At 41.2% G+C, this 15,879-nt stretch overlaps 3 protein-coding genes and 1 pseudogene across 19 annotated transcripts; 3 read left to right on the top strand and 1 right to left on the bottom strand.

Annotated features, from left to right (window-relative positions):
- Window positions 1-213: 213 nt before the first annotated feature.
- LOC116920083 lies at window positions 214-1,934 on the bottom strand (annotated as a pseudogene).
- A 1,094-nt stretch (window positions 1,935-3,028) lies between these two features.
- LOC116920528 lies at window positions 3,029-7,820 on the top strand. Of its 17 annotated transcripts, none has more exons than XR_006644932.1 (13): window positions 3,042-3,178; window positions 3,351-3,462; window positions 3,873-4,800; window positions 4,888-5,253; window positions 5,323-5,476; window positions 5,560-5,681; window positions 5,743-5,874; window positions 5,940-6,085; window positions 6,149-6,626; window positions 6,692-7,049; window positions 7,133-7,332; window positions 7,477-7,487; window positions 7,599-7,820. XR_006644932.1 is itself a non-coding variant. In XM_045171865.1 (10 exons), the coding sequence occupies exons 3-10, from the start codon at window positions 4,605-4,607 to the stop codon at window positions 6,823-6,825; spliced, it is 1,728 nt and encodes a 575-aa protein (XP_045027800.1). In that variant the 5' UTR covers window positions 3,042-3,178; window positions 3,351-3,462; window positions 3,873-4,604; the 3' UTR covers window positions 6,826-7,053. The 17 variants fall into 17 exon arrangements, 1 of the variants encoding a protein (XP_045027800.1); XR_006644933.1 differs by having other exon boundaries at window positions 7,610-7,820; XR_006644936.1 differs by having other exon boundaries at window positions 6,692-6,888; window positions 6,945-7,049; window positions 7,477-7,820.
- Window positions 7,821-7,898: 78 nt separating this feature from the next.
- Window positions 7,899-10,791, top strand: LOC123466307. The gene is made up of 11 exons (XM_045171904.1): window positions 7,899-8,007; window positions 8,231-8,242; window positions 8,339-8,491; window positions 8,553-8,636; window positions 8,716-9,015; window positions 9,092-9,239; window positions 9,302-9,423; window positions 9,487-9,618; window positions 9,708-9,853; window positions 9,935-10,277; window positions 10,359-10,791. The coding sequence occupies exons 1-11, from the start codon at window positions 7,899-7,901 to the stop codon at window positions 10,499-10,501; spliced, it is 1,692 nt and encodes a 563-aa protein (XP_045027839.1). The 3' UTR covers window positions 10,502-10,791.
- Window positions 10,792-12,601: 1,810 nt separating this feature from the next.
- On the top strand, window positions 12,602-15,166 carry LOC116920531. Its single transcript, XM_045171867.1, has 9 exons — window positions 12,602-12,902; window positions 12,968-13,054; window positions 13,174-13,479; window positions 13,547-13,700; window positions 13,772-13,893; window positions 13,972-14,103; window positions 14,175-14,314; window positions 14,405-14,684; window positions 14,751-15,166. Exons 1-9 carry the CDS (start codon window positions 12,617-12,619, stop codon window positions 14,891-14,893), a joined length of 1,650 nt encoding a protein of 549 aa, XP_045027802.1. The 5' UTR covers window positions 12,602-12,616; the 3' UTR covers window positions 14,894-15,166.
- The last annotated feature ends 713 nt before the right edge of the window (window positions 15,167-15,879 follow it).

Here is a 15,879-nt window from a genome sequence, read left to right on the forward strand (position 1 = left end):
GAGTCACTAGGGTAGGCCTGGCCCTACTTAATCTGCCATCATTGCTTCCTAGAACATCTATCGCCAGGATGTGATAGATACCACAATGCCCGAAAAGAATCTGATCCAATTTTCCCAGCAGCACAGGTAACAATTGTTTTTCCCTTAAATTTATTTTTTATTCAGCTTTGTCTATACTACAAACCAATTTGCTTTTATCACGATAGTGGCTGATTCACCAAACTTTGGCCACGTCTTTGTTCTAGACAATTTATTTCTAACGTTTTATTCCACGGATCGATTCACAGTGAAAATTTCTTCTTCCAGCAACCATCCAGTGAAATGCGTGTAGTGATGAGAATCGTCTTTTAGGTATGCTCCCGGTGAAATTGCTTCAATCATCAGCCACACCTGGTCGCCTGCTTTCATGTGAAACGTTACTTGGAAGCTCATCGGCTGAACAAGCATATATTGATCTGGAACATTCGCCATGTCGGCCCGACCAACTGCTACAAAGTGTCCGTTAAAATAAAGGCCCATTTGAAAATAGGTGGGAGTCAACGACGCTGGATAAGCTATGTGTCCCGTGAATGAAAAAGAATTATTTCCCGTCCGAGGTGACGTGAATATCCCTGTTGTTAGATCCAAGGCATTTCCTTCATTGAGTCGTGCTCATTCAAAAGGGATGGGGGTATTTAATGATGAAAATATAGTATCTCTGGTAAGGCAGAAATAGATAGGCGCTGATTTTACATCGGCGTAGCCTATCCAACGCTGGAAACCTGTTCCCATTCAAATACAAATAAATCTGTGCTTAAGGTAATGTTTTAATACATCTTTTAAACTATATCCTTTACCAGTATCATCAGGGAGTTTGGAAAAGTCGCAATAGACTGATTCCACCATTGAAGATCCCTTTACGTTGTACAGTCAATTCAAGGTGTGGCCGATTAGCCAAAGATCTTCGCACGATGTCGGCATTCCAGTGATCGCCACTTGTCCAGTGCATTCGAAACGGCCAAGCGTGTGGACGCCGGAAGACGTTTCTAATTGTGTTCTTCCAAAATTTAGGCGAGTAATGGACAGAACGTCCTTGTCGTTGATGATGCCTTAAGTAAGTGCATTAAAATCGAAAAATTTTTAAAAATATTCATCAAAGAAAAGTAGTCAACATACCGCTATCAACTAATTGTAGCGGAACGGTTGCATTACAGTTGCATTTGACGGTAGCATCGACGCAATTTCCATCGATTCCGCATTGGCAGGTATGAGCGTCCGTATTGCTACCAGAACAAAAATACTTTGCGTTTCCATTACTGTCGTTCCACCAGGCGTACGGGGCAGCATTGAACTCGAAAGGTGCATAATAGCAGCCATACTAATCACCAAATACATCCGTGTTTGCATCTAAATAATTTAGATGATGTCTGGATAACAGCTTAAGATACCCTAATCGCCTGATGGCATTCACTGGACAAATCAACCAAAGCTTTCATTTGCCTGCTGCTTGCATAGTAGTTAATTGCTCTCGAATAGCATCCTGGTTCGGCGCAATGGCCCACATCCAGCGGCGAATCGCTGTCGTGAGGAATTGCTGTCGTACCTGCAAAGACAGTATAAAGAAAGTGTCTTATTTTGAAAGAAAACGGGAAACAACTTGTCATTGTTACCTGTGGTCATATCGCAATAAACGCTGATCGGATCATCACCAACACCTTGGCCATCAGGGTCGATCATGTGCAATCCAGAAGAAGCCGACGGATCGGCTGCACGAAGTTCTGCGCACGTTCTTGCCATTCCGACCGATTTAGGTCGACTTTTGAGACTATTTTGAACTGGTGTTTGATGTGTTGAGGCTGTTTCTTTCTCTCGAGGAAACATGCTGACCAAAACTGATTCCAGCTGTTGGATTCTGGACTCCAAAACGTTGACTTTTGATGATAAATCTTGTTTTGTGTTTTTCTGGTAAGAGAAAGAATGAATAAAACAAATTAAACATGATTCCTGCATACTTACATGGCCTTGTTGTTGGTCTTCCAGTTGCATTACTTTTTCTTCCAGCTCAGTATTTTTGGCTAAAAATAGAGCGTTGTTCTTCTCCAGTTTCTCCACAATTCTATTTAATTGAATCTAAAAAAAAACGGGTATATTAAAGCACAGATCAATTTAGGTATTACAGAAGCATAATGAGAAGTAAAATTAAGAAGGGTAAATTGGAGAAAGGAACTTGCGTAATTTTCTCGTAGCTCGCTGAACTCTTCCTCCAATGGAACGGCAGCAATGGCCGCCATCCAGCATACGACAACCAATAGCAAAATGACGCGGAAATTTGAAACGTCGTACACTGGAAACATTTTCCAATCGTTTAAAATAAATTGGTGGATTCTGTGCAGCTGTATTTTACAACCTTCTCTGGCTAAGCTGACTTCACAAGTTAAATGAAATCGAATGCATGAGGAAGTCTTGAAATAGCACTTTGTCAAATAGGCAGTTTATCATAAGAAAATAATGTGTTTTGACGGCGGGGGTATTGTGCAATTGTAGATTTTTTTCCCTAGCCAACCGAATCTCCAATAAAGGTTTGGCCGAGATCGAACTGTCTAAACAGACTTCTTTAACCTGTTTTTGTATGATTAGCTGTGTGTGAAGGTATCAAGGAGAACAGAGTGATAGAGCACGTTATCGATTTTCGTCAATCAAATCTTAGCAACTGAAACACCAAGTTTTAAGCTCTTGCATAGACAAAATCCGCTTTGAATTTCAAACTTTAAAATAAGAAATAACCTCCTTCATTTGCCTTTTGTCTGATGGCCGTTACGACCAACAGAAACACTGCCATGTTCAGTAAACAATCGTCAACCAAAAGTAAACTTCCTTTCCCCTTTTGTTTATCAAATATTCACTTTGTCAAATACTCACACAAAAAGCAAACAGCACAAGAAAATTGAAGGCTACATTACCTAAACCCTCATTAGTTCAAATCACCTGAAGCAATAGCCACGTCAGCTTTAAATAAGTTAAGGTAGGGCGAGAATTTTAGTTTACGTTATGGCCGCTAAAGGCATTAGAGAATCAGTGAAAAAGAATGTGCGTTGACCTGATGTCAAACGAAATCTTTCCTCCTGAAAAGGAACTGATTGTGTATTCTTCAGTGTTTCCCGACACCGAATGTATGCCAACTTCAAGAGCTGACAAAGAGGTAACTGAAGCAGTTAACCATTTCAATTTCCTTTATTTTCTGTGGAAGCTTGATTTTGCTTGAGAAAATGGCGACGAACAGTGTCATTTGTCTACATCGTTTTTGCACTTGATTGTTGGAAAGAGAATGATTTACACGTAATGTCAACTGATCCCAGTTTCGTACAAGTTAGAATGGAAGTAAAGGCCATGGTGTTACAGGTAACGAGTTACACTGAACGAAGAACAACTGCACAGCCACCAGTGTTCGTAGATATCTGCGACAACAGCATCGTGCCAGAATTTGTAAGTACATAAAACTTGTTCACAGAAAAATTGGCTCGTTGCCATAGTTAAATCATATGCAAATCTTCATGAATATTTCCTTTGTGTTCGTCTTGATGTCCCGTCAGACCTTGACTACTAGAAGTATTCACCTGATGTTTGGCTTTAAAACTTGAAACTCCCAAATGTATTGGCCATTATAAAGTTAATTGAGTTGTAAAATTAAAGTTTCATGTTGATTTGTTTTTCTTTTAACATTATTCCTCTACTGGTATGGAATGAGTCAGGTGGTTTCAATGGTAAAGGCCTGGTCAACACCATCAGTTGTTGAAAGCACATGTATTTTTAAAACAAGGCCATTTAGTTTTAATAATGGTATAAGAATTTCATTTCCCCTTTTTCTTTAACCAATGGCCTATTGTCTATTGCAGGCAAGTCATCTGTTTATTGGGACTGCTAGTGATCACCTTCATTCTGCCTGTGTTTTGGCGACGAAAGGTGCCCTCACACCATGGTCACATCGACATAGAAGCCGAGACTTTATCCTATTAGAAAAGCTTGCTGTACATGATATCAAACGCTTTCCGCTAGGGCGAAGATCGTCTCGCCCGAATGCCACTTTCATTATGCAAAGTAGGGCAAGCGGATCGTACGATAGCAAATCGTTTAATGTCACCGAGACGAACGTGCCGGCTACTGCATTTTGCCGGTTAAATATGCAAGTCGTACGTTTGTCTACATGTTCTTTTTCTTTTTCTTTCTTTATCAAGATTATATAGCTACCCTTTGCTAGCAAAGTCTTCCCAGACGATACGCTAAAGTCCTGATACGGAATGACTGTCTGCCGTCATTGTGTTCTTTGGCCGCCGTAGTGGAAAAACATACGCGTGGATTTTCAGCCAATTCAGCCGGGCATTGAATTTATTGGCTCTTTTATATTCGGATGGGTCCCCAGACATCAACCGAATGCAAAGGTTGCTACCCAGTTTGTCTACGTTGCAAATTCCACGTACGCAAAGTTGTCCTGCTGCTACCCAAATTTAATAAAAAACTTAACAGCTGATCCAGAGTACTATATAAGACGGAACGCTACGGGAAATGTTTCAGAAGTTCTTAGACGTCTTCGACCAGCATCGGTTACAACATCTTTTATTCGTACTGAAATGTTGTCCAGTTTTTCTTTGATGCTCGCTGCTGTTTTGTTGGCGCAAATCAGCCGGGCTTGTGATGGTGATAACGAGGAACAACTCCTTACGATGCAGGATCCGGAAGTTTCTTACGCCCGAGCCTACGGCTATACTCCTGATACGTGGAACGCCCTAGACAACCAACCAGCGAGTGCTGGTTCACCAGATGATGGTAAAAAAAAGCAATAAGATGGTTAATGAAAGGTTAGATTATTATCCAGTGTTAGATCTCATGTACCTGTAATTGCTGTGTTTACAGGCTATTCGAATCTGTACGAAGGGAGGACACGTAACAAGCAGCAACACGTCGTTAAGACGTTACATTCCGCTGAAAATGGTGTGCAGTCAAAAGGGCGTTTGGCTCTCGGTGGTCTGGGTGCTAACTTGATAAATGCCGGCTTCTTCAACAATCGATTTACACCGGCCAATACTTGGAGACCGTTTGCCACACTCGCCAATCGCATTCCAGTTTCTTTTAATCCCAATTTTGACAACATGTTTGATATGTTCGAGACTTGCGTTTCACCCAACGGTGACGCTGGAATATGTGCACCAGGCTCAGTTTGTTCTGTTTTCGGTGGACGGCCGACTGGTTCCTGTAGTTTTGGAAAAGTCTGCTGCATCAGTGAGTCACGGCTGTGTCGGTTATGCAACGTGAAAAATGTTATGATGTGCTTTTTGTCTGGTTGAACAGATACGATCAACAAATGCGGAGGTGTTGTCACTTTAAACAACACCTACTGGCAGAATCCGTCTACGCCAATTGATGCTCCATCTTCCTGCTCGTTGACGGTGAGGACGGACACGAAACTCGCGGAACAATCAAAGAAACCAATTTGCCAAATTCGGTAGGTTATCTTGTTACAATTTTCGATAGCGAACAAAGGTCTGATTGGGCGATATTTTCTTTTCATTTTTCTTCGATTTTTAGTTTGGATTTCATCTCTTTCACAATTGCCCAGCCAACAGCCGGAAATTGCGTAGATACATTTAAGATTGGCGAGGCAACTACAGTGGCGCCCACCATCTGTGGTGACAATAGCGGACAGCACAGTATGCGAAATCAGGAAATTAAGTTTTAAACGATCATAAATTGTAACGTTTTGTCTCTTAGTGTACCTTGACGTCCCATCGTCGGCCATTACCCCCAGCAACGTTCAGTTCATGTTTACTTTTGCAGCCGAGACAGCCAGTCGTTCGTGGAACATCAAAATCGCAATGCTACCTTGTGGTGCTTCTTACCTCGGTGGGTTAACTTTAACGTATCGTAAAACAGAGCCCGGTCATTGTTTTTACACGGTACTTTCACAGCTCCAGTGGATTGCTTGCAATATTTCACGGCCGTTAATGGGAAAGTACGCTCTTTCAACTGGTTGGATGTTACAAGCACAACGACACGCCAATTGAACAACCAAGATTACAATATTTGCTTCAGGACTGAACTGATTTCCGGATTGGTGCGTTTTATGAATATTTCCCAGTCTCTGCTTACACTCATATTAAATTTTTATTGCATACAGAAAGCGACGCAGATGTGCCTGTCGGTTTGTCCAGTCAGGAATGGCGACGCGTTTTCCATCACGACGCCCACCACTACTCCCGCTGCCGTTGCGGCGGCTGCGGTCGTAGCTGCCCAGAATACTCTCACAGCTTCACTAGCCATTCAGGCCGTCGCCCAAGCGGCTTTTTTAACCGCTGGAGCTGGCGCTACGGCAGCCCAAGTCCAAGCTGTTAATGATGCAAATATTGCTGTTAGAAATGACCAGGCCGTTCTCGCATCCGCGCAGGCTACTTCCGTTGCCGCCAATGCTAATGCGGCAACGCTCTCCGGTATTGGCACAAGTGCATTCATCAATGCAGTTAATACTGCCACCTGCCTGTACGATTTCCTCCTCATCGGTGGAGCTCGAGATGCAAATGATGTGGGGGCCGATCGCTATTGCGGAAATGCAATCAATCCGGCCCTCATTCCGGTAGCGATTAGTACTCAAATCTGCAGTAAGTTGACGTTAGTTGGTTTAATTCGATGGAAAGTACTGTATATTTTCCAATATTTGTGATAGCTCCAGTTAGACCATTCCGCATTACATACCATACGGATGGTACCGAAGCGGCTGTGGCTGCTCGGACAAACGTCCTTCCGGTGCCGGCCGATACAGCCAATACTGGTTTCTGTCTTAACTACGAAGAAAAATGAGGAAAGCAACACGATCTGTGAATATCTTATTTTGCTAAGCAGAATCCCAAATAAGTTCCGTTGGTACTAATTATTTCATGGTGAGGGGTTTATTTAAACTAAGGATTTTCTAATATTAGGCTAATGCATTTCAGTTTGGCGGGAAATCGGTTAGCCTTCATGTAAAGGTTGGTTATGTTGAGTAAAAGTGGTTGGAGTGGATTGAATATAATCATAGTTTGCTGGTAATTCTTCCTTCGGCCAAAAGAAATTTTTAGTTTTTTAGAAGCAACTGATTGCACTATTTGCTTTTGCCTGGGATGAACAGAAATTTGGATTTCTTAAAAATATAAGAAAATTAAGAATAGTTTTGATCGCGAGAAATTACCGGCCAAAGCTGTGAAACATGTGAAATACTCTTGATCATAAAATGGGTGCTTCAAGTTTGACAAGCTGTTGACTATACCTTTGACACAATAAGAAGACACTAACCGGAATTGGATTGATACCCAGCTACACAAACATCAGGTATATACTGGTAACTCTCGTATTGAAGAAGATTTCTAATTCCAAGCATATTTTTTCCTCATGTTCCTTGCTGGTTTTTCTTGGGTGCTACAAACCTGCTGACTGAACATTTTGTTATTCCCGATGCCTTTTTGTTTTTAATAGTGCCAAGGAAGGTAAGTGACCTCTTCACGATAGCAAACGGTATAATGAGGCGTAGAACCTTGACAATCTGAAACATTGCGTTTGTTTTGCCAACAGAGTTCTTTGATCTTTTCATCATTTAGTCCTTTTTCAGATGGTGAACCGGTGTCGGAATAGAAGGGATTCCTTGAACACTGTTGGTTGAAATACTACATTCACCCGAGAGCGCTACATAAAGAACGGGATGAATCGCTGTCCCTTCATTCCTTAATTTTTAGATTTCGCCCACAGCAAATTTACTGCTCGAATTAATAGCCATTTAATACCTGAATAGCCAAGGAAGAAAAAACAACAATCAAAATAACGCGTGTCCTTTGTTTTGCTTACTTTTCTACACCGAAATACGGACGGACCTTAAGAATTTGATAAACGTTCTATTTTCAATGCCAAGTGATGGTCAAACGCTAAAACCGACACCGAAAAATGCCAACTTTTCACTGGTCAACGCCTCTGCAGCACTTTGCCTTAATATCTTTGTTTATAAACGTAAAGGTGAGTTCCTTCTTCTGCCTTGCCAAGGCTGGAACGTACATATTGTGCATAATTGCTTAAACTCTTTTTTTTTTTTTTCTTATAGGGCTATGCTTAGACTTGATTACAAGGACGGAATGAGACGTCATCATTAGAACAAGATGCCCGATGGTGGTGCGGATAAAGTTGGGTTTAATCCGGACTACTTGAGTATATAAGACGGTGCAACCTAACTATTTTTCAGACGTGTTCCGTGGTACCTGGCAAAACTACATAATTTTCTTTTGTTATAACAGTATTAAGTAAAACAAAGATATGTTAAAATTAAACGTATTATTCTCAATCGTTTTGGTATTGGGATCCGGCCGCGCTTGCGATGACATTGGCGAGGAAGAGCAACTGGCACTCTTCAGACATCAGCAATTAGATGATTCTGTCCTTGCATACGACTACAGTCCTAATCCGTGGAGTTCTTTGAGTTATCAACCGAGAAGTCGTTTGCCAGGTGAGTTGATGAACAATCAAATTCAAAAGAACAATTACCATTTATTCGTTCCGTTTTTTAGGGTATGCCGATCTGTACTCAAAAGGACGAACTTCCGTCAAGAGTCCGGAATTGATCGTACCACCAAGAAGTTACCTAACTGGCAGTGAGTAGATCCTGTTTGTTTTTGGTTTAATTGAATATTTTAAAAAATTACATAACTTTATTTAATTTAAATACGATAGAAAATGGTGTTGAAAACAGGGTGGAAGGTCGCTTAGCCCTTCGTGATTTTGCATCTAATTTCATCAACACTGGCGTCTTCAACAATCGATTCACGCCGGCAAATACGTGGAGACCGTTTTCTAATTTGGCTAACAGGATTCCCGTTTCTTACAATCCTAATTTTGATAATCCACTGGACAATTTTGATGCATGCACAGGATCCAGTGGTCACAGCGGTATTTGTGTTCCGGGTTCCGCCTGTTCGCTGTTCGGCGGAAGGCCTAGTGGATCGTGCATTCTGGGAAAAGTCTGCTGCATTAGTAAGTTGCTAACATTCTATTCGACTCAATTGGGTGAAAACCTAGCATTTCCTCTTTTATTTTTCTAATGAAAAAGATGTAATGTCAAGTTGTGGTGCAACTGTCACACTGAACAACACTTATTGGCAATCTCCGTCGACGATTAGCACGCCTTCTACGTGCGTGTTGACTGTGAAGGTGGACACCAAATTTATTGAACAAAAGAGACCTATTTGCCAAATTCGGTATGCTAATCATCATTTACTGCGATGTATTATTGATAGAATTGTTTCGTATGCTTAACCAGGTTGGATTTTATATCGTTCACCACGACGCAGCCTACGGCTGGAACTTGTTCGGATACTTTTCGAGTCGGTGGCGCAACAACTGTAGTGCCCGTTATATGTGGCGATAACAGCGGACAACATAGTGAGATGAATAAATCCGCCATATTTATGCATTTAAACTTTTAATTATTTGCTGTTCTTTCAGTGTATTTGGACGTTCCTTCTTCCGACCTGACTTCCAGCACTATCCAACTCATGTTCAACTTTTTAACTGCGTCAAGCATCCGTTCGTGGAACATCAAAATTGCTATGCTTCCGTGTGGCGCTTCCTATCTGGGTAACTGCCATTGCTTTAATTAAACGTTAAAAACCCGATTTAATCAGGAAGCTCTAAAATAAGTTTCTGATTGCTCTTGATTATTTCAGCACCCGGTAATTGCTTGCAATATTTCACCGCGGCTACCGGAAGAGTAAAGTCCTTCAATTGGCAGGACACACCTACCGGCACTACCCGCCAATTGAACAATCAAAATTATAATATTTGCTTCCGAACTGAACTCGTATCATCGCAAGTGAGATCACTATTTTTTAATTAGCGAAAATATGAAATTTATTTAGCATTTTTGCCTCACCCCGTGACGCTTATGGAACAGAGAGCAGCACAGATTTGCTTGTCTGTCTGTTCGGTCACTAATGGTGGCGACCCCTTCTCGATAACCACCCCAGCCTCAGTGAGACCTGCAAGAACCGGCTTTGACGCTATTTCAGATTTGCCAATCCCAGCTAGAGCTGCCGCTTTAAATTCTAATGTGGGTACGGCAGTCAGCAACGCTGCTGGCGATACACTTGTCGCGACCTGCTTGTATGATTTCATTATTATTGACGGTGGTCGAGGTGTTAACGGAATCACGGCTGACCGTTACTGTGGAAATCACCTAAATCCAGCAGTGGGCACTGTCCGATTGCCCGGATTGACCACCAGCGTCCAAGTCTGCAGTAAGTTGCATAAATACAAACGTTCAAATTTATATAACTGAACTATTTTATTTGATCAATATTTAAAAATGTCTATCAAAGCTCCGATGAGGCCATTCGTGATAAAATACCAAACAGACGGGACTGAAGCAGCAATTATGACAGCTAATCCGCCAGCAGTTCCGGCCGTCGCCAGAAACGATGACTTAAATACTGGTTTTTGCCTTGATTATCAAGAGCTATAAACATGGTTTCATTAGTTTACCCACACTGCTCGTGAATTGCAAAATGTTGTTGATTCGCCGCTGATTCTTTGCGGCCCGTAAGAAAACTACGTCGCTTGTACGGGGGAGTTCTGATTTTTTTATTCGGTATAATTGGGATCTGAAACTCGCTATCTTTGTTGAAATTTCAATCAATCTAACTGGGTTGGCTTGCTTGTATCTTATTTTAAAATAACATATTTGTTACAAATATTTCAATTGAATATGGAAAACTTTAATCGATTCGTCAAATACAGAATCGTTAACATCCAGCCACTTCACAATTTTATTTGTTCACTTTTGATAATATTGAAAATATACATAATTACCTGAAGCCACAACACTCCAAAACTTTTGCTTGTTTTTAAGCGAAACGTTACGTATTCCTCACATTCGAATTCACGTTGTAATGAAACAAAACTTGCATTTCCTAACCATACAAAACTTTGATTAAATAACTTCCTTGTATACATTTTCTTTAGATGTCTAAAATCAATTATAAATAGAAGTACAATGGCAATCCAAAATGGCACAAATACCACAAACGTGTAAACCAAAATAGCCATAAATTCGTAGCCACTAATCGGTGATAGACAACTCCTGCAATCAACGTATACAACTTTAGATGTATCCGATATGCATGGCTGGAACGAGCTACGGCTAAGTGTTGACGTGGTTTAGGTGTACTAAAATGACATCCCCATGAAATGCCAAGCAAAGTGCACACTATCGTCCCCAGAAATAGCTGCACGAAAACCCTCCTTCCTTACATCACTCAAGATTTATGGGCAGATGTGAAAACTGTAACTTTTTAAACAAACATCGGAAAAATTCAAACGAAAGGGAACGATGATGTATGACATATCTATGTTTTTAAACCATTTGTTCGAATTTGACGAAGGAAAAGTATAGAAAATGGCATTTTTTACAAAATACAAAAAACACTCAAAGGGGGACGGTTGAATGACCCTTTTTACAAGAAAATTTTAAATACCTTTCCCCATTCGCTTTTCTATCAATTCAATGTCAAACCTTACAATTAGATTTGCATAGATACGTAAGAAAAAAGAGACGTTTCAGCAATTTTCACCACACCTCTTTTCTCGTCGTGAAAACGCCCATCATTATCGATACTGCTCGCACCAACGATTTGGCAACATCTACCTTAAAATCGTACCCTTCCCTCTAAATGTTTCGTTGCAGACAGTTTTCCAGTTGCCAATTTTAGGGCTATAACCTTGCCACTTGCCAGTGTCATTGCAGAGTTCACGTCGCCAGTGAAAGGTGACCGTGCAACGCAAAACCACCAAAACGGGTCAAGATTTATAGCAATCCTTCAAGTTGATTAAAAGGTAACCACCAGCACCAGATTGAATTTCGTTACCTGTCGTGTATTTTACGTGTACCCGACGAATTCCCTTCTCTACCTCGAGTCGTTAAATTTCTTTTTTAAATTCCGATCAAGCGTCTGTTCTGCAGATAAATTAGCAATTCACACATATGGTCACAACATCGGGTCCTTGATTCGGCGCAGTACAATGCCCTTCGTGAAGTCAAAGACTAGTTAAGGAAATTGTAGTATTCAACCATTGAGTGTCGAAACGTACTAGCACTTCCTTGAGTGCTCTCTCGTTTAGGCTTCGACGCTTTTTTTCTCAAATGGGCAATGAAGATAAAGTTCACGACAAGGGTTTCGGGACAGGGTTTCGCACTCTACATACAAAATGCGCCAGCTGCTTATCGGTGAATAAACTCGGCAAAAGGTCGCGACGAAGAATGTGTGGATCCCAACTTCCAGGTACTATCATTTGCCAATGTTTATAGCTATCTACACACTTGACAGCCAAATCTTTGGTTACGATCTTCTAGACGAGATGTTTGTTTTTTTCTTTCTCTACATCGTTGACAAAACCTATGCAAATGCTCCACACTCACCGCGAGTCGTTTTAGTATTCTGTTTGTTCCAGACGTTAAGGTAGTAACTTTTTTTTTTTAATTTTGGCTAATGTCCCAACAGGTGGACCGAGTACGAGGCAAGTGAAATAAAGATAAGACGGGTTCCAATCTGCTAGTGTATAAAAGGCAGAGGTAATTCGGATGGAAGTTCATGTCTCTGCCGGACTTCAACGAGTAACAGCAGGCAAAGGAACAGAAGAAAAAAGGACGGAGAGCAAGAAGAAATCAGAAGAAAAAATGGCGAAATTTTGTGTATTACTCTCAGTTTTCTTGATGTTGCAAGTCAGCCGAGCTTGCGATGGTAGCAATGAGGAAGATCAATTGGGATCGGCCCGGCAGCAATCGGACGATTACTACGCAAACGCCTATGGATTCACTCCTGAAACTTGGAATGCTCTTTACTATCCATCAAGCGTACCCGTCACAGGTAATTATGAAACAATTTTTAAGGCTTTGTTTTCATTTTCTAACAAATTATTGTCAACATTTAAGAATATCCTGGCCAGTATGAAGGACGGACTACTCTCAGCAGCCCTACGCCAATTAGCGTCAACCCTTTTGCCAAATACTTCGCTAACAGTACGTATATGTTGATGTATAGTATAGATATGATGGGATTAGTAATATACTTAATAGTTACAGTTCGACATTTTTGTAACAAACACGCCGTTTTGCTAAAGATATCCATCGTGTTTTAGGTTATACAGGTGAAGAAGTGAATCCAGCGGAAGGCCGTTTCGCGTTTGGAGCTTTAGGAACCAATTTGATCAACACGGGCATCTTCAACAATCGCTTCACGCCGGCAAATACTTTCAGACCCTTTCAAAATTTTGGCAACAGAGTTCCGATCATTGTGAATCCGAATTTCAACAACCCCGTTAGCGGTTTCGACGATTGTACTTCACCAAGCGGCGAGTCTGGAATCTGCGTTCCAGGAAAAGTCTGTTCACTGTTTGGCGGCCGGCCTAGCGGTTCTTGCATCCTGGGGAAAGTTTGTTGTGTTAGTAAGTTCAAAAGGTCTTCAGTTACATCCAATGAAGGTTGCCAAACTAAACTTAATTGATTGAATAGATGCCATCACCACTTGCGGAGGAACTGTCACCTTGAACAATACTTTCTGGCAATCGCCGACTACGGCCGTCAGCGCCCCGACCACCTGTGCCCTCACTGTCCGAATGAACAGTAAGCTAGCCGAACAGTTAAAGAAACCAATTTGCCAAATTCGGTAAGTACAATTTATATGTTGGAAGACGGGGTTCAGAGAAAACCAGTGTTATTTTCTTCAATTCTCTTTAGTTTGGATTTTGTTTCATTCACGATTGGCCGACCAACACTTGGAGTGTGCGCAGATACATTTACGGTTGGCGGATCGACTTCCGTAGTGCCAACTATTTGCGGTGAAAACACTGGACAGCACAGTAAGCGGAGAGAGAACCCTAACTCTTTAAGTAGAGCAGGCCATCGTCTTACTATTGAAATATAATTAATTTTTTTAGTGTACCTCGACGTTCCGTCATCAGCAATTACCCCTACCGATGTTCAGCTCATCTTCAATTTCGCTGCTGGAACAGCTACTCGCGCCTGGAACATCAAGATCGCTATGCTGCCTTGTGGTGCTTCGTACCTAGGTAACATTTTGATGAATTTAATATTTTTTGCATGAAACCCCGATTGGTTATTGGTTTTTTACGATTTTTAGCTCCTGCTGACTGTCTCCAATATTACACCTCTGCTACCGGAAGAGTCAGATCGTTTAATTGGCAGGATGCGGCAGGCGGACATCAACTTAATAATCAGAACTACAACATTTGTTTCCGGACTGAACTCGTGTCGGCTCAGGTATGAATTCTTCTTTCTTCATTTTGCAATTAATGGACTGCAGCAAAATAATGGAACGTTTGCTATTGAATTGGTTGATTAATGAACCAGAGAGCCACTCGGATGTGCGTGTCTGTTTGCACGGTTGCCAATGGCGGTGATGCATTCTCTATCACCACCAATCCATTCGTCGCTGTTAATTCTGCCGCCGGTATATCCACAGTCGATGCAAATAATGTAGCAGTTGCGACTTGCCTGTACGATTTCCTCGCTATCGCTGGCGCCCGGGATGCTACCGGGATTGAGGCTGATCGTTACTGCGGTAACCATCTAAATCCTGCGGTGGGCACACCGCAAGCCCCGGGTGCAGGAACTCCCGTCGAAGTGTGCAGTAAGTTAATGAAATCGTAAACTATACATGGTCTTAATATTGCTAAATGTCGAAATGTCGTAACAGCTCCAATTAGGCCATTTAAGATGACCTATCGAACTGACGGTACGGAATTGGCGGTAGGTGCACCGTTTACACCGACGAATCCTATTGTGGCTATCGCCGATAACGCCAACACTGGATTCTGCCTCGACTACCAAGAACGATAGACTATAGGCACCTGTTGGTGGTGTTATTTAAATCTTTTTCTCGGTGGTGGGAGTTCTTTTAATGCATTTAACGAGCTTTCTTGGTTTTGTTGGTAAATGTTTGCAAATTATCCATGCAACAAATCAGTGGACGGACGATAATTCTGTGGTCCACCAAAAACTACTCGCAACAGATGAGTACGTTCTTACAAAGCTTCATTGTTCTTTTACTGTTTCAATTTGACAATGTTTTTGGCCCTTGTGCTCTATTTAAATAAATTTCATTTTAGGTGGCATAGTAATTTTATTGGAGGTCATGTAGGATTTCTATCGAAGCGCTGATTTCTAGTTGTCATAGGCATCAGAACAATCATGTCAATCACGGCCTAAAGAAAGATTAATTGGAAACTTTAGTTAAGTAACCTAGTTGCCCAAGCAAGCTGCTTAAGAGCACACCGCTTACGTTCTCCTAAATCTAAGTTGTACCCAAGATCGCTCTTTTTTGCAGCAAGTTTTGTAGAGCGTATTGAAAATATGGATGAAACTGATGAGGGTTTCGTATGTGTATGTACGAATCATGTTTTAATCGGATTGGGGCGCTGGATGTTGGTGGATCAAATCCCATCAAAGGTATAAAGTACACAACATGTTTTCTGATTCACTTTATTGACTTTATCACTGACAGTTTATAAGCGTTTTAGTAATTTACTTTGGGCTACTTGGAATTCTTATTACTAATGTGAACAAATTTAAATTACTGGTAAAAGTTAAAGTTAAAACTGCATGACTCATGGCTCAACGGTAGAGCATCAGAGCGGTATACGAAAGGTTTAGGGTTCAATTCCCAAAAGAGTTAAGTTACATTCCAATGTAAAAATTAGTTCCATCGGAAAAATAAAACGTATACTGGAATATAACAACTTAGATGAAAAATGTATTGTTGAACACATAATATGATAATTAATCCTACTCTATTTATTGTTTGTTAATATGAAACAAGTACTAAA

This window comes from Daphnia magna, linkage group LG4, assembly GCF_020631705.1.
Source record: "Daphnia magna isolate NIES linkage group LG4, ASM2063170v1.1, whole genome shotgun sequence".
NCBI classification, from domain to species: domain Eukaryota; kingdom Metazoa; phylum Arthropoda; class Branchiopoda; order Diplostraca; family Daphniidae; genus Daphnia; species Daphnia magna.